Here is a 23294-nt window from a genome sequence, read left to right as displayed (position 1 = left end):
AATAAGAATTAGTTCTTAACTGACTTGCCTGGTAAATTAAAAAAAAAAAGTTGGATGGGTTTTGCTGGTGTACAGCAATCTTTAAGTCATACCACAGATTCTCAATTGGATTGAGGTTTGGGCTTTGACTAGGCCATTCCAAGACATTTAAATGTTTCTCCTTAAACCACTCGAGTGTTACTTTAGCAGTATGCTTAGGGTCATTGTCCTGCTGGAAGGTGAACCTCCGTCCCAGTCTCAAATCTCTGGAAGACTGAAATAGGTTTGAGGATTGGGCTTTGACTAGGCCATTCCAAGACATTTAAATGTTTCTCCTTAAACCACTCGAGTGTTGCTTTAGCAGTATGCTTAGGGTCATTGTCCTGCTGGAAGGTGAACCTCCGTCCCAGTCTCAAATCTCTGGAAGACTGAAATAGGTTTCCCTCAAGAATTTCCCTGTATTTAGCGCCATCCATCATTCCTTCAATTCTGACCAGTTTCCCAGTCCCTGCTGATGAAAAACATCCCCACAGCATGATGCTGCCACCATCATGCTTCACTGCGGGGATGATGTTCTCGGGGTGATGAGAGGTGTTGGGTTTGCCGCCAGACATAACGTTTTCCTTGATGGCCAAAAAGCTCCATTTTAGTCTCATCTGACCAGAGTACCTTCTTCCATATGTTTGGGGTCTCCCATATGCTTTTTGGCGAAGACCAAACATGTTTGCTTATTTTTTTCTTTAAGCAATGGCTTTTTTCTGGCCACTCTTCTGCTAAGCCCAGCTCTGTGGAGTGTACGGCCTAAAGTGGTCCTATGGACAGATACTCCAATCTCCTCTGTGGAGCTTTGCAGCTCCTTCAGGGTTATCTTTGGTCTCTTTGTTGCATCTCTGATTAATGCCTGCCTTGGCTGGTCCATGAGTTTTGGTGGGCGGCCCTCTCTTGGCAGGTTGTTGTGGTGCCATTGTAACAGTGTAGGTTCCGTCCCTCTCTTCGCCCCAACCCGAGCTCGAACCAGGGACTCTTGCACACATCAACAACTGACACCCCACGAAGCATCGTTACCCATCGCGCCACAAAAGCCGCGGCCCTTGCAACGCAAGAGGAAACCCTACTTCAAGTCTCAGAGCGAGTGACGTCACTGATTGAAATGCTATTAGCGCGCACCACCGCTAACTAACTAGCCATTTCACATCGGTTACACTCACCCCCCTTTTGACCTCCTCCTTTTCCGCAGCAACCAATGATCCGGGTCAAGGCACCAATGTAACAGTGTAGGTTCCGTCCCTCTCTTCGCCCCAACCCGGGCTCGAACCAGGGACCCTTGCACACATCAACCACTGACACCCCACGAAGCATCGTTACCCATCGCGCCACAAAAGCCGCGGCCCTTGCAACGCAAGGGGAAACCCTACTTCAAGTCTCAGAGCGAGTGAAGTCACCGATTGAAACGCTATTAGCGCGCACCACCGCTAACTAACTAGCCATTTCACATCGGTTACACCATATTCTTTCAATTTTTTAAATAATGGATTTAATGGTGCTCCGTGGGATGTTCAAAGTTTCTTATATTTTTTTATAACCCAACCCTGATCTGTACTTCTCCACAACTTTGTCCCTGACCTGTTTGGAGAGCTCCTTGGTCTTCATGGTGCCGCTTGCTTGGTGGTGCCCCTTGCTTAGTTGTGTTGCAGACTCTGGGGCCTTTCAGAACAGGTGTATATATACTAAGATCATGTGACAGATCATGTGACACTTAGATTGCACATAGGTGGACTTTATTTAACTAATTATGTGACTTCTGAAGGTAATTGGTTGCACCAGATGTTATTTAGGGGCTTCATAGCAAAGGGGGTGAATACATATGCACGCACCACTTTTCTGTTTTGAATTTTTCATACATTTCACTTCACCATTTTGGACTATTTTGTGTATGTCCATTACATGAAATCCAAATAAAAATCTATTTAAATTACAGGTTGTAACGCAACAAAATAGGAAAAACGCCAAGGGGGATGAATACTTTTGCAAGGCACTGTATACATACACTACCGGTCCAAACACCTACTCATTCTCTCAACCAGCTTCATGAGGTAGTCACCTGGAATGCATTTCAATTAACAGGTGTGCCTTCTTAAAAGTTAATTTTGTGGAATTTATTTCCTTCTTATTGTGTTTCAGCCAATCAGTTGTGTTGTGACAAGGTAGGGGTAGTATACAGAAGATAGCCCTATTTGGTAAAAGACCGAGTCCATATTATGGCAAGAACAGCTCAAATAAGCAAAGAGAAACAACAGTCAATCATTACTTTAAGACATGAAGGTCAGTCAATACGGAACATTTCAAGAACTTTGAAAGTTTCTTCAAGTGTAGTCGCAAAAACAATCAAGCGCTATGATGAAACTGGCTTTCATGAGGACTCTTGACCGGTAGTGTATGTATATATATTTAACAAAATAATTACAAAACATACGACAATTCTAGTGCAATTGTATTCACTCAGAAAAAAATGTCATTAGAATAATTCAGGAAGATGTTATTATTTTTGTTATTATCAAATTGACTTGTTGCAGATAAAAAGCTTTACGTGATGACATAGTGCACATAAAAATACCTTTTGCGGTTAAGTTCCCATGTACCGAATACAAAATACAAGTTCAATGGGTTTCCATCATAGTTTCAACTCTACTGATGGTTTACTCACAAAACAAATGTGCCTACTCTGGTATTGGCACATGTACTCAGTTTATATATAACCTACATGGTGAGATTATGGACAAAAAGATCAAGATTATTTTTATTTGTCAAACCGCAGCAAAGCATCGACGACAATGTCACCTGAATAAGACACTAGATATTTATTGGGAATGAGCATCAAGCTCATCACCTTGCACTTTCACCACTCATTTATTTAATCAGTATCCTAATAAGCCCGGTGAGTTGTTGTCACGTCCTGACCATAGAAAGCTGTTATTTTCTATGGTAGAGTAGGTCAGGGCGTGACAGGGTTTTATTCTAGTTTAGATTTTCTATGTTGTTATGTTCTAGTTTTTGTATTTCTATGTTGTTGTTTTTTGGGATGATCTCCAATTAGAGGCAGCTGGTCATCGTTGTCTCTAATTGGAGATCATATTTAAGTAGTTGTTTTTCCCACCTGGTTTTGTGGGAGATTGTTTTTGAGTTAGTGTATGTTGCACCTCTTCGTCACAGTTTGTTGTTTTTGTTTTTTAGTTTATTTGTATGTATTGCATAGTTTCACAGTTTAATAAAGAAAATGTGGAACAATACACACGCTGCGCTTTGGTCCGCTCCTTCATCATACGACAACCGTGACAGTTGTAGTGGGAGGACCACACAACGTGGCATAGCGTGACTCCAGGTTCTTCAATATGATGATTATTACATAAATATTTTTGCATAAAACGTATAACGTATTGTCTCAAAGCTTAATCATCCTTCTTTAACCTGTATCCTCCCATTCTTCTACACTGATTGAAGTGGATTTAACAAAGTGACATCAATAAGCGATCATAGCTTTCACTTGGTCAGTCTATATCATGGAAAGAGCAGGTGTTCCTAATGTTTTGTACACTCAGAGTCCATCAACCCTTGAACAAATCACAGAAATATGAGTGATACACATTATCTAGCTTGAAGATGGCGCCATACCCACAGCTTTCAAACAGCAGGCTCTAACACAGGAGCAACCCACTACTCCACTACTCCACTCTGTACAGTTATACAGTAGAATGACATCAATAGAGCTCAGCCAGGTAATGCAAAGCCCCTTGAGAGAGCGAGAGAGGAGAGAAGAGAGAGAAGAGAGAGAGAGAAGAGAGGGAGAGAGGAGAGAGAGAAGAGAGAGAGAAGAGAAGAAAGGAGAAAGAAGAGAGAGAAGAGAAAAGAGAGAGGAGAGAGAGAGGAGAGAGAAGAGAGAGGAGATAGAGAGAGAAGAGAGATAGATTGAAGAGAGGGGAGAGAGAAAAGAGAGGAGAGAGAGAGAAGAGAGGAGCGAGAGAAGAGAGGAGAGAGAGAAGACAGGAGAGAGAAGAGGAGAGAAGAGAGAGAGAGAGAGAGAGAGGAGAGAGAGGAGAGAGAGGGGAGATAGAGAGGAGAGGAGAAAGAAGAGAGAGAAGAGAAAAGAGAGAGGAGGGAGAGAGAAGAGAGAGGAGATAGAGAGAGAAGAGAGATAGATTGAAGAGAGGAGAGAGAGAAAAGAGAGGAGAGAGAGAGAAGAGAGGAGCGAGAGAAGAGAGGAGAGAGAAGACAGGAGAGAGAAGAGGAGAGAAGAGAGAGAGAGAGAGAGAGAGAGGAGAGAGAGGAGAGAGAGGGGAGATAGAGAGAAGAGAGGAGAGGAGAAAGAAGAGAGAGAAGAGAAAAGAGAGAGGAGAGAGAGAGGAGAGAGAAAAGAGAGGAGAGAGAGAGAAGAGAGGAGAGAGAGAAGACAGGAGAGAGAAGAGGAGAGAAGAGAGAGAGAGAGAGAGAGGAGAGAGAGGGGAGAGAGGGGAGAGAGGGGAGAGAGGGGAGATAGAGAGAAGAGAGGAGAGAGAGGAGAGAGAGAAGAGAGAGAAAGGAGAGAGAGAAGAGAGAGAGAGGAGAGAGAGAAGAGAGAGAGGAGAGAGAGACAGACAGATAAAAACAGGTAGAGCAGGTAAACAGGATTGTGATCTGATTCTACCTCTCCTCTCTTGCTGTCAGTGGGGGGAAAGTGAGGCACATTAATTACACACGGGACTTAGAGAGGTAAGCTGTACAGTAACCCTATCAGAAACACAGATACACAGTCTCCATGATAAACCTATTAGAGACACAGAATCCCCACAGAAATGCAGAGGTACATACAACAAGGTTAACTAAAAAGAACTATTGAGTGGGAGAATGCACTACAGACAGTATTGCATTACAGTGTTGGGAGAGTGAGCTACTGTATATCAGAGAAACTGAAGATTGATTAAAAGGTCAACTTAATAAAACTACACAACACACAAAATAGTATTTTAAAGGCAACAACAACCACACAATGGAAACACAGGGCAAGCGATGGATGAAGCCGTATAAAAACATTTGTTAAACTTTGAGGTCGGGTAAAGCTGTATTTAGTGGGTGTGGGATTTCTGGATGTAGTAAAGGTACATTTAGTGTCAGTGTCACCTTACCTCCAAAGGGGATGGAGTAGACAAAGGTGCCAGGGACCTGCTCTGCTGCTCTCTTATACCACAGAGGGAAGTGGTCAGCATTAAACACTCCCTCCTTATCCTCCGCTGTCAGGAAGTCTCTGATGGAACACAGGAAGTCATGAAGGAGTCAAAGGAGAAACTACAAGTCACTGCTGAAACTACAAGTCAAACCGCAAGTCAAAAGTCACTGCTGAAACTACAAGTCAAACCGCAAGTCAAAAGTCACTGCTGAAACTACGCGTCATTGCTGTAATGCTTTGTCTCAGTGTTAATTTCACTAATTCATCAGATGCTCAGTCTAGTACTCACTGATTGGATAGATCCTCTGGGACAACAAACAGGTTGGTTCTAGAGAGACCAGTGCGCGTGCCCAGGTAAGCAATCTCCACACCTTTATCTGAATTCCTGTAGACATGATGGAAGCAAACAAGTGTACAGTAAGAATATAATAAGGGGAGATAATCTGCATATTAGTCATGATATCACAGAATACAGAGGACAGTACGCTGGCGATAACCGGAGAGAGACACTTTGCTACATACTGTACCTGTGCTAATACAACAGGGGCAGGGCAGTGGCAACATTAGTTGAGAAGAAGTTAGTTCAGTTTAGGAGTTAGTCAGTTAGACTCACTCTGACTTGTTGAGGGCCAGGCCTGTCCAGTAGGCCTCCAGTGGGGCTGTGACCACAGCATCAAACAGAACCTCCTGGATCAGCTCTCTGTCACCTGCAACAGAAAGAAGTTGTTCAGGTTCACTACAGGAACCTATACAGACAGGACTGAGTCATCCCCCACTATCAATTATGACTAGATAACAGTACATTCTATTTTGACTAACCACATCATAATAATGAATTCCTGTCCTCTGAAGCAGATGGGATATTCAGTCCAGGAAACACATGACCAAGTCCTCTACAGACAGGGTATAGGGTTAGGGTTAAGGCTGAGGCTAGGGTTAAGCCTAAGGGTTAGGGTATACGGTTAAGGCTGAGGGTTAGGATATAGGGTTAAGGCTGAGGCTAGGGTTAAGCCTAAGGGTTAGGGTATAGGGTTAAGGCTGAGGGTTAGGATATAGGGTTAAGGCTGAGGGTTAGGGTATAGGGTTAAGGCTGAGGGTTAGGGTATAAGGTTAAGGCTGAGGGTTAGGGTATAGGGACTGAGGGTTAGGGTATAGGGACTGAGGGTTAGGGTATAGGGTGGCAGGTAGCCTAGAGCGTTGGACTTGTAACCGAAAGGTTGCAAGATCGAATCCCCGAGCTGACAAGGTAAAAATCTGTTGTTCTGCCCCTGAACAAGGCAGTTAACCCACTGTTCCTAGGCTGTCATTGTAAATAAGAATTTGTTCTTAACTGACTTGCCTAGTTAAATAAATAGGCTTAGGGTTAAGGGTTAGGGCTTAGGGCTTAGGGTTAAGGCTGAGGGTTAAGGCTGAGGGTTAAGGCTGAGGGTTAAGGCTGAGGGTTAAGGCTTAGGGTTGAGGGTATAGGGCTTAGGGTTAAGGCTGAGGGTATAGGGCTTAGGGTTAAGGCTGAGGGTATAGGGCTTAGGGTTAAGGCTGAGGGTATAGGCTGAGGGCTTAGGGTTAAGGCTGAGGGTATAGGGTTAAGGCTGAGGGTATAGGGTTAAGGCTGAGGGTATAGGGTTAAGGCTGAGGGTATAGGGTTAAGGCTGAGGGTATAGGGTATAGGGTTAAGGCTGAGGGTATAGGGTTAGGGTATAGGGTTAAGGGTTAGGGTTATAGTTAGTAGGCCTATAGATCCCAGTGAGGTGTGGCTCACATTTGATGAGTGGTTTACGTCCGGTCAGGTAGAGTTTAATAGCCTGGATCTGGGAGAGAGAACGGTGCTCATAGTGCTCGTCTGTGTTGCAGTACGTCCTGTCAAATGAATAGGTAGAAACACACCCCAAAAATGTACACTGAAGAAAGTCATACACTGTAAATACTACCAACCACTTAATGAAAATAACCAACATTTCGGCCATAACAGACACATGCTGTTATGTCACATGGCTCAACATAACATGCCTACTGAGATTTACAGAGATCAGTAACCCTCCTTGGATTTTTTCACATTTTGTTGTGTTACAAAGTGGGATGGAAATATATTTAATTGTGATTTTTTTTTGGTCATAGATACTCCATAATGTGAAAGTGAAAAGAAAATTCTATACATTTTTACAAATGAAAAAAAATGTAATAACTAAAATACAGTCATTTTATAAGTAATCACTCCCTTTGTTTAGGCAAGCCTAAATTAGTTCAGGTGTAAAATTTGACTTAACAAATCACATAATAAGTTACATGGACTGAAATAATAGGAGTTGACATGATTTCAGAATGACTAACCCTTCCTCTGTCCCCCATACGTCCATCTGTAAGGTCCCTCAGTCAAGTATTGCATTTCAAGCACAGATTCAACTACAAAGACCAGGGAGCTTTTCAAAAGCCTCATAAAGAAGGACAGTGATTGGTAGATGGGGAACAGACATTGAATATCTCTTTATGCATGGTCAAGTTAATAATTATGCTGAGCCTGTGGATGATGTATTAAAACCCCCAGACACATATAGAGTAGTTCTCCTGAAATGAACTGAGCTGCAGGACAGGAAGGAAACCGCTCAGGGATGTCACCATGAGGCCATTAGCGATTTTAAAACAATGGCTCAAGGCGGTGATGGGAGAAAACTGAGGCAACAACATTTTAGTGACTCCACAATAATGACCTAAGTGACAGAGTGAAAAGAAGAATAGAAATATTCCAAAACATTCATCCTGTATGTGACAAGCCACTAAAGTCATCCTGGAGAGAAGAAAACACGGCAAAGAATACACTTTCTGGCATAAGCATGGTGGTGGCTGCATCATGGTATGGGTATGCTTGACATCGACAAAGACAGGGGAGTTTTTCAGGATATAAAGAAACAGGATGGAATTAAGCACAGGTAAAATCCTAGAGGAAAACCTGCTTCAGTCTGCTTTACACCAGACACTAGGAGATGAATTCACCTTTCAGCAATAACCTGTAACAGCAGGCCAAATCTACACTGAAGTTGCTTACCAAGAAGACAGTGAATGTTCCTAAGTGGCCAAGTTACAGTTTTGACTGAAATCTACTTGAAAATCTATAGCAAGACTTGAACATTGCTATAGAAAAGAACAATGGGTGAATATTGCACAATCCAGGTGTGAAAAGCTCTTAGAGACTTACCCAAGAAGACTCACAGCTGTAATATGCATTGACTCAGGGGGTGAATAGTTATAAAATCAAGGTATATCGGTGTTTTATTTTTAATTGATATAAAAATAAATACAAATTCTTCCACTTACAGAGAATTATGTGTTGATCATTGACAAAAAAATTATAATTAAATCCATTTTAATCCCACTTTGTAACACAATATAATGTGAAGAAATCCAAGGGAGGTGAATACTTATGATACCCACTGTATATAATGCTTGACTGACCAAGCTCAAGCCTTTAACCCTCTGCATTACCCATAACCCCCTGCATTACCATTCGTCTGCCAGCGCAACATCTGGCTGTTCCAGGTCATGAAGCCCTGAAAAACACATGAACATCAGATCAGTGACGCTCCAACAGGGCCAGGCTCAGTGGGCTGATATATGACCTTATGAAAAGGCAGACCCCGGGTACAGAATACACAGACTCTATGTGAAACTGATGACGCTCCAGCAGGGCCAGGCTCAGTGGGCTGATATATGGCCTTATGAAAAGGCAGACCCCGGGTACAGAATACACAGACTCTATGTGAAACTGATGACGCTCCAGCAGGGCCAGGCTCAGTGGGCTGATATATGACCTTATGAAAAGGCAGACCCCGGGTACAGAATACACAGACTCTATGTGAAACTGATGACGCTCCAGCAGGGCCAGGCTCAGTGGGCTGATATATGACCTTATGAAAAGGCAGACCCCGGGTACAGAATACACAGACTCTATGTGAAACTGATGACGCTCCAACAGGGCCAGGCTCAGTGGGCTGATATATGACCTTATGAAAAGGCAGACCCCGGGTACAGAATACACAGACTCTATGTGAAACTGATGACGCTCCAACAGGGCCAGGCTCAGTGGGCTGATATATGACCTTATGAAAAGGCAGACCCCGGGTACAGAATACACAGACTCTATGTGAAACTGATGACGCTCCAGCAGGGCCAGGCTCAGTGGGCTGATATATGACCTTATGAAAAGGCAGACCCCGGGTACAGAATACACAGACTCTATGTGAAACTGATGACGCTCCAACAGGGCCAGGCTCAGTGGGCTGATATATGGCCTTATGAAAAGGCAGACCCCGGGTACAGAATACACAGACTCTATGTGAAACTGATGACGCTCCAGCAGGGCCAGGCTCAGTGGGCTGATATATGACCTTATGAAAAGGCAGACCCCGGGTACAGAATACACAGACTCTATGTGAAACTGATGACGCTCTGGTAGTTTGTTGATTGAGTGTAGGATAGAAGGAGTGGGAGAGTGAATGACAAGAGTAGAGTGACACTTACCTGCTTCTACGGAGACGTTTCCCCTGAAGAAGAATTTGCCATGGCCTCTGGACAAAGCCACACCGACACTGAACACAGAAATAATATAAACACACACACACACACACACACACACACACACACACACACACACACACACACACACACACACACACACACACACACACACACACACACACACACACACACACACACACACACACACACACACACACACACACACACACACACACACACACACACACACACACACACACACACACACACACACAGTATGGTGAACCACAGAGATAGTCAACAGTTACATTCACAGGTCATTCACTCACTGAACCAGCCCATCATGTCAACTTGCAGAAGAACATCAAGAGAATTGATCAAGATAAATGAATAAATGTACTGAAAAGCTAAAGAAGTGTAGTGCACCCTACTCTCCTCTGCTCAACATGAATGACAGCTCCACTCACCTGAACCCAGCATAGTGAAGGACTGTCAGAGATGCTCAACATTTACAGGAACACACATATAGTGCATACGGAAAGTATTCAGACACCTTGACTTTTTCCACATTTTGTTACGTTAGAGCCTTATTCTAAAATGTATTCAATTTTTCCCTCTTCAATCTACACACAATACCAAGTAATAACAAAGAAAAAACTGTTTTTTAGAAATTATTGCAAATTTACTAAAAATAAAAAACAGAAATATCACATTTACATAAGTATTCAGACCCTTACTCAGTACTTTGTTGAAGCACCTTTGGCAGCGATTACAGCCTTGAGTCTTCTTGGGTATGACGCTACAAGCTTGGCACACCTGTATTTGGGGAGTTTCTCCCATTCTTCTCTGCAGATCCTCTCAAGCTCTGCCAGGTTGGATGGGGAGTGTTGCTGCACAGCTATTGTCAGGTCTCTCCAGAGATGTTTGATTGGGTTCAAGTCCAGGCTCTGGCTGGGCCACTCAAAGACATTCAGAGACTTGTCCCAAAGCCACACCTGCGTTGTCTTGGTTGTGTGCTTAGGGTCGTTGTCCTATTGGAAGCTGAACCTTGGCCCCAGTCTGAGGTCCTGTGCGCTATGGAGCAGGTTTTCATCAAGGATCTTGCAGTACTTTGCTCCGTTCATCTTTCCCTTGATCCTGACTAGTCTCCCAGTCCCTGCCGCTGAAAAACATCACCACAGCATGATGCTGCCACCACCATGCTTCACCGTAGGGATGGTGCCAGGTTTCCTCCAGATGTGATACTTGGCATTCAGGCCAAATAGTTTCTCATGGTCTGAGAGTCCTTTTTGTCCTTTTGGCAAACTCATGTGCCTTTTACTGAGGAGTGGCTTCCGTCTGGCCACTCTACCATAAAGGCCTGATTGGTGGAGTGCTGCAGAGATGGTTGTCCTTCTGGAAGGTTCCCCCATCTCTACAAAGGAAATCTAGAGCTCTGTCAGAATGACCATCGGGTTCTTGGTCACCTCCCTGACCAAGGCTCTTCTCCCCTGATTGCTTGTTTGGCGCGGAGGGCCAGCTCTAGGAAGAGTCTTGGTGGTTCCAAACTTCTTCTATTTAAGAATGATGGAAGCCACTGTTTTCTTGGGGACCTTCAATGCTGCAGACATTTTTTGGTACCCTTCCCCAGATCTGTGCCTCGACATAACTTTGTCTCAGAGCTCTACAGACAATTCATTCAAGCTCATGTCTTGGTTTTAGCTCTGACATGCACTGTCAGCTGTGGGACTTTATATAGACAGGTGCGCTTTTTCAAATCATGTCCAATCAATTGAATTTCCCACAGGTGGACTCCATTCAAGTTGTATAACCATCTAAAGCAGGTATTCCCAATGCCATCAGGGGTACGCCAAATACAAATGTGATTCACATAAGAAAAAATACAAAAAAACAAACATTTTCAAGCAGTACCTTTATATTTTCCAACAGGGCTAAACATTTGGGTGAGGTTTTTTTGTCACCTGAGTAGCCTTGTTTCACAGCCAAAAACACAATTCAACCGTCTAGTGTTCAGTTTAATAACAACACAATGTCAAATACAGGTAGTCTAGTCAAATAATTAACATCCAATCACATTAACCGTTACTCTCTCGTGGGCAACCTTCACTCTTGTAAAGACATTTAGATACTAAACATAACCATTTGAAAAATAAAGCACAGGACTTTTTTGAGCAACAATAAAGACGACTTTCGAGTAGTAAGACATGTATAAAAGCAACAGATACCATTAATAACAAGGGGCTAGAAGCGTCTTATATGGTGAGCTACTGAGTGGCTAGGACAGGCAAGCCCCATACTATTGTGGAGGACTTAATTCTTCCTGCTGCCGCGGATATGGCTGGGACAATGCTGGGGGAAAAGGCCAAAAAAACTATACAGACAATTTCTTCATCAAACAACACTGTTTCACGATGCATCAGTGACATGGCAGGAGATGTTTTTAAACAATTTCTGCTTCACATGCAAGCCAGTGAATTATATGCGTTACAGCTGGATGAGTCAACAGACGTGGTGGGCCTGGCACAGCTCATGGTATATGTCCGTTAAGGTTTATGGGGGTTAATTAAGGAAGACATCCTCTTCCTCAAACCACTGGAAACCAGGACAACATGAGAGGATATGTTTAAAGTACTGGACATCATTGTGACATCAAATGGACTTTGGTGGTCAAGATGTGCTGGTATCTGTACTGATGGTGCAAAAGCCATGACAGGGAGACATAGCAAGCAGTTGCTTCCAACGCCACTTGGGTCCACTGCAGCATCCACTGAGAGGCTCTTGCTGCCAAGGGAATGCCTGACAGCTTGAAAGATGTTTTGGACACTACAGTGAAATTGGTTAACTTTGTTAAAGCAAGGCCCCTAAACTCTTGTGTATTTTCAGCATTATGCAATGATATGGGCAGCGACCACATAACGCATTTACAACGCGTTGCCCTTTGCTGGTTAACAAAGGGCAAAGTATTGACAAGTTTTTTTAATTAAAGTTTTCTTTACTGACCATAATTTTCACTTGTCTGACCGCTTGCAAGATGACGAGTTTCTCACACGACTGGCCTATCGGGGTGATGTTTGTTCTCGCCTGAATGATCTGAATCTAGGATTACAGGGACTCTCCACAACTATATTCAATGTGCGGGACAAAATTGAGTCTATGATTAAGAAGTTGGAGCTCTTCTCTGTCTGCATTAACAAGGACAACACACAGGTCTTTCCATCATTGTATGATTTTTTGTGTGCAAATGAACTCAAGCTTACAGACAATGTCAAATGTGATATAGCGAAGCACCTGAGTGAGTTGGGTGCGCGATTACGCAATTACTTTCCCGAAACGTACTACACAAACAACTGGATTCGTTATCCCTTTCATGCCCTGCCTTCAGTCCATTTAACGATACCTGAACAAGAGAGTCTCATCGAAATTGCAACAAGTGGTTATGTGAAAATTTAATTTAATCAGAAGCCACTGCCAGATTTCTGGAATGGGCTGCACTCAGAGTTTCTTGCCTTGGCAAATCACGCTGTTAAGAAACTGATGCCCTTTGCAACCATGTACCTATGTGAGAGTGGATTCTCGGCCTTCACTAGCATGAAAACTAAATACAGGCACAGACTGTGTGTGGAAAATGATTTAAGACTGAGAGTCTCCAATACAACCCAACATTGCAGAGTTATGTGCATCCTTTTAAGCACACTCTTCTCATTAACCTGTGGTGAGATATTCACAATTTCTGATGAACAAATAAGGTTTTATATGTAAGATGGTTAAATAAAGAGCAGAATTATTGATTATTATTATATTATTATTTGTGCCCTGGTCCTATAAGAGCTCTTTGTCACTTCCCACGAGCCGGGTTGAGACAAAAACTCACACTCATTCTTATGTTTAATAAATGTATTGTATAGTGTGTGTGGCAGGCTTACAATGATGGCAAAAAACAACATTTGAGAGTGCGCTGACCCTGGTGCTAGAGGGGGTACGTAGCTGGAGGTTGAATGTTTTAAGGGGTACGGGACTATAAAAAGTTTGGGAACCACTGATCTAAAGGATGATTAATGGAAACAGGATGCACCTGAGCTCAATTTCGAGTCTCATAGCAAAGGGTCAGAATGTGGAAAAAGTCAAGGGGTCTGAATACTTTCCGAATGCACTGTACATTAAACATTAGAGAATGTATCAAGATAAATAGGAAACTGCACACACCTGAAGGGAGTTCCCTTGACTTCAGTGTAGTAGTAGTCATTGTGCATCTTCAGGAGACGTTTCTGATAGCACAGTGGAAAGCACGAAGCATGAGGACTCATCCATTGATTTCATTACAGTCCACAGTCTTTGATATGCAGTAACTGTAAGAGTCATCCTCCTCCCGTCTCACCCCTTTGTCCACTGTCTTCTTCACTTCCATGGAGAAAGTCCCAGTCTTCCTGTTGACCATGGCATTACGCAGCTGAAACAGAAAAACAGTTCTGGTGTCACCATTATTAGACACCAGGAGGTGTTATATTTGTTCAGTTCGATCAGTCCGGCATTCAATCAGAGTAACAGAGTAACACACTAGACAGCCGATAATGCTCCTTTTAAAGGTCATTTACGGTTGAGCAGACAGCATTTACCATGAATGTGATCTCCACGAATGTCTGGGACATTGCCTTTAAAAGGCACCTTGTTGGCTGTCCAGTGTGCTACTATATAACACGCCTTGGATTGAATACTGTCAATACTATTATTATTTCAAATGAAACCAGTCTGTCTGTATTAGGAATCAGATGTGTGTATAGTGTTTGTTATGTCAGGGTGTAGACGTACAAAGTCATCCTTGTCCTCCCACTCCACCTCAGACAGGTCCACACTGCTGTAGTTGGGTTTCCTCCTCTTCTGGCCCTTCTGGTACTGAGGCACAGAGGAACACACATTTGATAGAAACAGTTTCAGATTTTGGTTGCACTGTGGATGTTCTGTGTAAACAGCACATTTCAGGCCTCCCGAGTGGTGCGGTGGTCTAAGGCACTGCATCGCAGTACTAGCTGTGCCACTAGAGATCCTGATTCGAGTCCAGGCTCTGTCGCGACCGGAAGACCGAAGGGGCGGCGCACAAATGTCCCAGAGCCATGTTTCGGAGGACACATGGCTCTCGACCTTCGCCTCCCGTCCATACGGGAGTTGCAGCGATGAGACAAGACTGTAACTACCAATTGGATACCACGAAATTGGGGAGAAAAAGGGGTAAAAGTAAAAAAAATTAAATAAAAATGAAACACATTTCAGAGTGCACCTTTTATAAGGCCTCACTAGCATCGTCTTGCTCAAAACCAGAACACTCCTAGCCTGATCAAGCAGACTGACTCACTGCGCAGAATGTTGACCGCTCAAACAGAATGTTGACCGCTCAAACAGAATGTTGACCGCTCAATCAGAATGTTGACCGCTCAATCAGAATGTTGACCGCTCAAACAGAATGTTGAGCGCTCAATCAGAATGTTGACCGCTCAAACAGAATGTTGACCGCTCAAACAGAATGTTGACCGCTCAAACAGAATGTTGACCGCTCAATCAGAATGTTGACCGCTCAATCAGAATGTTGACCGCTCAAACAGAATGTTGAGCTACAGTGCCATCAGGCTGGTTCCACCAGGTCAGAACTCCCCAGTTCAATAACGCCTAATTGATCAGTTCAATCAACAACCAATAACATAGAAACATCCAGTCCAATAGAGTCTGGTTAGGAATACACTCCCACAGTCACATCACAGTCTACGACACAGAGAAACCCACATAGGGGCGCTAATATTACACACTGTTACACACAGATCCACTAGAACATGTTTCCAGTGGGAACCCAAGCAGGATCCCAGAGAGTGTCTATGTTCTAGTCTACAGTTACAGGTGAGTGTCTATGGTGCAGTCTATGTATAGGACAGTTACAGGACAGGAGGGTTACCTCAGGGTTACTGTTAGCTTAGTTAGCCAGGGCCAGCCAGCCCTACAGTAGTATCAATGGTCTGTATCCCCCCCTGCATGCATATATCAAAGGAAAAGGTGAGGATTATAGATTGCTACTGAGCAAGTTGGGAGGCTCACTCACTCAAACTGGTTCTGTTTTTCAGAACACTCGTATTCATTGGCGGCATTATATGTATTAACTATTCAATGAACCGCTCTCCTGCTTTCTATATAGTCCAAGGTGTAGGTGCAGGTTAGGGTTAATGCAATGTTGTGGCAAGGTTACAGTTAAGGTTAGGGGACAAGTGTGTTTAGGAGACAATGTGTTACCAGTGGCCTCAGGTCTGGATGGGTCAGGATGTAACCGTTGTTAGTGATGGCAAACGCGTAACCGTGGATACCCAGCTGAAGGCACACAAATAGAGATAATTGATTACATGAAGTAGAGTGTAGGAGAACAGTAAATGACAATGCATCATAACTTTGGGTTATTAGACACTGTACCAGGTGTTTAGGGATGATCTTCATGAGTTCCTGTAGGGGAATGTCTGTGCCCACTACCCCTAGGAGAATACCCTGGTTCTTCTGTAAGGAGAGAGGAGAGAGGAGAGAGGAGAGAGGAGAGAGGAGAGAGGAGAGCAGAAACAAACAAGACTCAATGAGTATTACACAGACAATCAGATGGACAGAAAGAAAGAAAAATACAGACTGACAGACAGACACACACAAAGACACACACACGTACCGTCTCGTTCTTGGTGCTGAACACAGGCATGGCCACAGTGGTCATCAGGCTGGGGCCCTTCTTGTTTCTGGACTAAGACAGAACACAATGACAGAGTCCGTGTCTACTGAGATTCCTTATGTTTTAACTATCATAGGCTGTTGCTACAGTATTTCTCTGACTGATGCTAAATGCTAATCTGAGTCAACAGAGGAATATACGCAACAATGTCCATCCGTGCCAAGTTTTCACCAAAATAGATTTCACCAAACAGACATGTTTATACAAAATAAACATGTCTGGAAGCCTAGTGGTTAGAGTGTTGGACTAGTAACCAAAAGGTTGCAAGATCAAATCCCCGAGGTAAAACATCTGTGGTTCTGCCCCTGAACAAGGCAGTTAACCCACTGTTCCTAGGATGTCATTTAAAATAAGAATTTGTTCTTAACTGACTTGCCTGGTAAAATTAAAATAAATAAAATAGAGGACTGTCTCAGAGCTCCCAACTCTCATGCATTGGCTGTGAGACACTCGTATTTGACCCTCTTGTCACACGCCACATCTCTTATATCTCACGCAGTGAAAAGTACTGTATTTATTTTTCTAATTAGTCCATTGTATAGTCAGTGTGTTAACTTTTCAACTGTACTCCAAATCGTTTTGAAATCGTAGCATTTGCACCTGCAACTTAACATCTCGAGCAGAACCTCTATCATTGTCCTGTTTTACCACAGCACTGTGAACCGCCTCATATTGAAGCATATGATTGGTCAATTTATGTAAGGGATCAGGGGAATTGGATGCGCGTTTTTAAAGAAACGCCCCTCAAGATTAGGAGAGTGGAGCTGAATGGAGAGAGAGAACGCTCTCAGCTGAGTTTATCAAACTGTAAAAAGAGCAGCATGGTAGCAGTTTTATATACGCTGTTGTCAACAAAATGACAGTATGTTTTAGCAGGGAAGTTTAGTAGGGTGACCTGATTTGTAACTATGAAAATCATTTTGTCAAACATATTGTGAACCCAAAAGTGTACGTTTCATTCTAGAGGAGGGACAATAAATATTAAAATCATTTGGTTATGATGTAGGGGCAGATTCATGTCATTTTGTCTTCAGGAGATTTTATTATATATGTACTTTATTTAGTCTGATCAGTGGAACAACTCTTATTCTTAACAATGGGCTAACATCAAGGGTAATTATTATATATGTACTTTATTTAGTCTGATCAGTGGAACAACTCTTATTCTTAACAATGGGCTAACATCAAGGGTAATTAGTGTGCATGTCAGTAGAAGCACCACTGTTATTCCCCACAATTATTTTATTATTCCACTTGTTCTAAATGTTGCCAGTGTGATCTGATAAGCCTACTTGTGTTTTGAAAATGGATAATATGGGGCTATGTATTTTTGCATCCATTCATGGACAGTTTGAATAAGTCCTACAAAAAGCATTGGATATTGAATGCTCCAGGCCTCAAGTATAATTCTGGACATTTTACTATTGTGCACATGCTGAGATGGAAGGGGGACTCACAACTCATAAACACATCACATAATGTCTATGGAGAGGAAGATGATGGCAAGGATCTTCATCTAGTAGACTTAAACTACCTGAATATTGATATTCATTCCATTTTTCTGGAAGGTTGGATGATTTTGAGAAATGAATTGTTATAACAAATACATTATAACAATAACACCCAGTACTTGGGAAAGTTTCTTCCAGTCATATTTTAAAAAGTTCACCAAACTTACAAAATCTTTGTGTGCTTACCTAGAAAATAATCTATGGACAAGGAGACTGCAATCTATGATTTGCTTACCCACTGCCATCAACCATTAATATAAACATTTCCTGTACAGAGCCTTGGTGTAATGGTAAAACTCCCCTGCACATGTTGCATATAACTTTCAACCTGAGAACAGGGATCAATCCCGGCTTCCTACCTTCCCACTGTTTCTCCCATCTCATTACTGTCTGAATGAAGTGTCAAACCACCTAAAAAATCTCAAAGTAACAAAGTCATCACATTTTGAGTGTTCATTTAATGTTCAAAGTATCCTGAATAGACCTGACCTGTGGTTTATTTGTTTTTAATGTTCCACCCAGGTCATAGCCCTAACTAAATCCATGTCAAAATACATAGAATTGCAGGAAACTAGCTTTAAAACAGTACCATTTTACAATCCCCCATCGAGGGGTTGTGCCAGGGAGCAATGAAATTATCATATTACATCTCACTCCAAGTTTTCTTCAAAAGTTGGCAGCACTGCAGTCTGGAGAATAAAACTATGGTTAATGTTGCTCTTAGTTTGTGGCTTTACAGTACATTTATAGTGAAGCTCTGGTTTAGAGCAATCCCCAGTGTTTCTTGTTTGGCTGAGAGCGGGGCTATGCTCAGCAGAATGAGAAGTGACTTGATTAAACACATGAGCTGTCACGTTGGCATGAAGGATTGGGAGACAGATGCAGGAATGCATAATAGGTTTTTTTATTAAGCCCAAATGACGGCGTGCCGTGTAAAGGCACGGGGATGAAGACCAAACAAACACGTAACAAAACACAGGGTAGAAACCCAAAACAGAAGAGCGAGGAGTACCTTGAATAAATAACACACGCACACAATGATTAACACACGGGACGAGACCCGTAATCATCTGCACAATCCACAATGGCATGAAAGCCAAAACACACAGCACAGCTACCCACACTGCCAACAGACATTGTAACAATAATCGACCGCCCAATGGAAACCAAAGGGCACATATATACAAATACTAATCAGTGGGAATAGGGGACAGGTGTGCGTAATGAAAGTTCCGGAGGGATCCGTGACATGAGCTCACTGAAACTAGGTCTGCTATTCCCTCACCTCACAGGCTCATGGACACAGCTGTGACTGTGTGTACTGGAGGTGATTGTGTGGCTGTTTGTGTGTGGGAGTGAGTGTGTGTTTGCATAAAAGAGAGGGAGCGTGCGTGTGTGTACTGTGTATATGTATGTGGCTGTTTGTGTGTGGGAGTGAGTGTGTGTACTGTGTATATGTGTGTGGCAGTGTGTGTGTGGGAGTGAGTGTGTGTTTGCATAAAAGAGATGGAGTGTGTGTGTGTTTGCATAAAAGAGAGGGAGCGTGTGTGTGTACTGTGTAAATGTATGTGGCTGTTTGTGTGTGGGAGTGAGTGTGTGTACTGTGTGCATGTATGTGGCTGTTTGTGTGTGGGAGTGTGTGTGCGTGTACTGTGTGTATATGTATGTGGCTGTTTGTGTGTGGGAGTGTGTGTGTGTGTACTGTGTATATGTATGTGGCTGTGTGTGTGTGGGAGTGTGTGTGTGTGTACTGTGTATATGTATGTGGCTGTTTGTGTGTTGGAGTGTGTGTGTGTGTGTGTGTGTGTGTGTACTGTGTATATGTATGTGGCTGTGTGTGTGTGGGAGTGTGTGTGTGTGTGTGTGTGTGTGTGTGTACTGTGTATATGTATGTGGCTGTGTGTGTGTGGGAGTGTGTGTGTGTGTACTGTGTATATGTATGTGGCTGTTTGTGTGTTGGAGTGTGTGTGTGTGTGTGTGTGTGTACTGTGTATATGTATGTGGCTGTGTGTGTGTGGGAGTGTGTGTGTGTGTACTGTGTATATGTATGTGGCTGTTTGTGTGTGGGAGTGAGTGTGTGTGTGTACTGTGTGTATGTATGTGGCTGTTTGTGTGTGGGAGTGTGTGTGTGTGTATACTGTGTATATGTGTGTGGGAGTGTGTGTGTGTGTGTGTACTGTGTATATGTGTGTGGGAGTGTGTGTGTGTGTGTGTGTGTGTGTGTGTGTGTGTGTGTGTGTGTACAGTGTATATGTATGTGGCTGTTTGTGTGTGGGAGTGAGTGTGTGTGTGTACTGTGTATATGTGTGTGGGAGTGTGTGCGTGTACTGTGTGTATGTATGTGGCTGTTTGTGTGTGGGAGTGAGTGTGTGTACTGTGTATATGTGTGTGGGAGTGTGTGTGTGTGTAGTGTGTATATGTATGTGGCTGTTTGTGTGTGTGTGTGTGTGTACTGTGTATATGTATGTGGCTGTTTGTGTGTGGGAGTGTGTGTGTGTGTGTGTGTAGTGTGTATATGTATGTGGCTGTTTGTGTGTGTGTGTGTACTGTGTATATGTATGTGGCTGTGTGTGTGTGGGAGTGTTTATGTGCAGGATAGAATGTGTATTGCAAAAAAGAGTGTGTCCATGTACAGTACAGAACATGTGTCCGAAAGAGGTAGTGAACTGTGTAGGGTACGAAGGTACTGGATTACTAGGGTTCTAGGTTACTAAGGTACTAGGGTACAAAGGTGCTAGGGTATTAGGGTACTAAGGTACTAGGGTACTAAGATAGTCTATGTATGGTACTAGGGTACTAAGGTACTAGGGTACAAAGGTGCTAGGGTATTAGGGTACTAAGGTACTAGGGTACTAAAGTAGTCTCTGTATGGTACTAGGGTACTAGGGTACAAAGGTACCAAGGTGCTAGGGTACTAAGATAGCCTCTGAATGATACTGGTGTACTATCTTAGTACCCTAGCACCTTGGTACCTTTGTACCCTAGTACTTTAGTACCCCAGTACCATAAAGAGGCTAAAGTACTAGGGTACTAAGGTAATCTCTGTATGGTACTAGGGGACTAGGGTACTAAGGTACTAAGGTGGGAGAATGTTTCTTTGCTGACTCAACAAAATGATTGATGGAGGGTTTCACCATCGACCACCCTCTCCCTCCCAGAGCAGCAGCACTTCCAGCCCAGTCTCACCTGTGCAGGTAGACCCTGGTAGACTCCAAGCTCCTGCCCATCAGAAGGGCTTACTACAGACACACTGGGAATAGAAGGGCTTAATACAGACACACTGGGAATAGAAGGGCTTACTACAGACACACTGGGAATAGAAGGGCTTAATACAGACACACTGGGAATAGAAGGGCTTACTACAGACACACTGGGAATAGAATGGCTTAATACAGACACACTGGGAATAGAAGGGCTTACTACAGACACACTGGGAATAGAAGGGCTTAATACAGACACACTGGGAATAGAAGGGCTTACTACAGACACACTGGGAATAGAAGGGCTAACTACAGACACACTGGGAATAGAAGGGTTCAGGACAGACACACTGGGAATAGAAGGGCTTACTACAGACACACTGGGAATAGAAGGGTTCAGGACAGACACACTGGGAATAGAAGGGCTTACTACAGACACACTGGGAATAGAAGGGTTTAGTACAGACACACTGGGAATAGAAGGGTTTAGTACAGACACACAGGGAATAGAAGGGCTTACTACAGACACACTGGGAATGGAAGGGCTTACTACAGACACACTGGGAATAGAAGGGCTTACTACAGACACACTGGGATTAGAAGGGCTTACTACAGACACACTGGGAATAGAAGGGCTTACTACAGACACACTGGGAATAGAAAGGCTTACTACAGACACTGGGAATAGAAGGGCTTACTACAGACACACTGGGAATAGAAGGGCTTACTACAGACACACTGGGAATAGAAGGGTTTAGTACAGACACACTGGGAATAGAAGGGCTTACTACAGACACAATGGGAATAGAAGGGTTCAGGACAGACACACTGGGAATAGAAGGGTTTAGTACAGACACACTGGGAATAGAAGGCCTTACTACAGACACACTGGGAATAGAGGGGCTTACTACAGACACACAGGGAATAGAAGGGCTTAATACAGACACACTGGGAATAGAAGGGTTTAGTACAGACACACTGGGAATAGAAGGGTTCAGTACAGACACACAGGAAATAGAAGGGTTCAGTACAGACCCACAGGGAATAGAAGGGTTCGGGACAGACACACAGGGAACAGAAGGGTAAAGTACAAACCCACAGGGAATAGAAGGGTTCAGGACAGACACACTGGGAATAGAAGGGCTTACTACAGACACACTGGGAATAGAAGGGCTTACTACAGACACACTGGGAATAGAAGGGCTTACTACAGACACACTGGGAATAGAAGGGTTTAGTACAGACACACTGGGAATAGAAGGGCTTACTACAGACACACTGGGAATAGAAGGGTTCAGGACAGACACACTGGGAATAGAAGGGTTTAGTACAGACACACTGGGAATAGAATGCCTTACTACAGACACACTGGGAATAGAAGGGTTCAGGACAGACACACTGGGAATAGAGGGGCTTACTACAGACACACAGGGAATAGAAGGGCTTACTACAGACACACTGGGAATAGAAGGGCTTAATACAGACACACTGGGAATAGAAGAGTTCAGTACAGACACACAGGAAATAGAAGGGTTCAGTACAGACCCACAGGGAATAGAAGGGTTCGGGACAGACACACAGGGAACAGAAGGGTAAAGTACAAACCCACAGGGAATAGAAGGGTTCAGGACAGACACACTGGGAATAGAAGGGCTTACTACAGACACACTGGGAATAGAAGGGCTTACTACAGACACACTGGGAATAGAAGGGTTTAGTACAGACACACTGGGAATAGAAGGGCTTACTACAGACACACTGGGAATAGAAGAGCTTACTACAGACACACTGGGAATAAAAGGGCTTAGTACAGACACACTGGGAATAGAAGAGTTCAGGACAGACACACTGGGAATAGAGGGGCTTACTACAGACACACTGGGAATGGAAGGGCTTACTACAGACACACTGGGAATAGAAGGGCTTACTACAGACACACTGGGAATAGAAGGGCTTACTACAGACACACTGGGAATAGAAGGGTTTAGTACAGACACACAGGGAATAGAAGGGCTTACTACAGACACACTGGGAATAGAAGGGTTCAGGACAGACACACTGGAAATAGAAGGGCTAACTACAGACACACTGGGAATAGAAGGGCTTACTACAGACACACAGGGAATAGAAGGGCTTACTACAGACACACTGGG

General features: G+C 43.5%; 1 protein-coding gene across 1 annotated transcript in view; it reads right to left on the bottom strand.

The window, feature by feature from the left end:
- Positions 1-23294, bottom strand: part of LOC115150245 (voltage-dependent calcium channel subunit alpha-2/delta-3-like) — a 92404-nt gene that overhangs the window by 4645 nt on the left and 64465 nt on the right. The window contains exons 15-26 of the mRNA XM_029693330.1: positions 16371-16442; positions 16130-16210; positions 15956-16030; positions 14492-14575; positions 14061-14132; positions 13889-13950; positions 9689-9756; positions 8673-8718; positions 6936-7033; positions 5790-5883; positions 5466-5561; positions 5136-5254 (exon numbers count right to left, since the gene is read on the bottom strand). Coding sequence (XP_029549190.1) covers positions 5136-5254; positions 5466-5561; positions 5790-5883; positions 6936-7033; positions 8673-8718; positions 9689-9756; positions 13889-13950; positions 14061-14132; positions 14492-14575; positions 15956-16030; positions 16130-16210; positions 16371-16442 — 967 coding nt within the window. The remainder of the gene's footprint in view (positions 1-5135; positions 5255-5465; positions 5562-5789; positions 5884-6935; positions 7034-8672; positions 8719-9688; positions 9757-13888; positions 13951-14060; positions 14133-14491; positions 14576-15955; positions 16031-16129; positions 16211-16370; positions 16443-23294) is intronic.

Source organism: Salmo trutta, chromosome 16 (assembly GCF_901001165.1).
Source record: "Salmo trutta chromosome 16, fSalTru1.1, whole genome shotgun sequence".
Taxonomy (NCBI): Eukaryota; Metazoa; Chordata; class Actinopteri; order Salmoniformes; family Salmonidae; genus Salmo; species Salmo trutta.
This window is presented reverse-complemented; position numbering and strand designations above follow the sequence as displayed.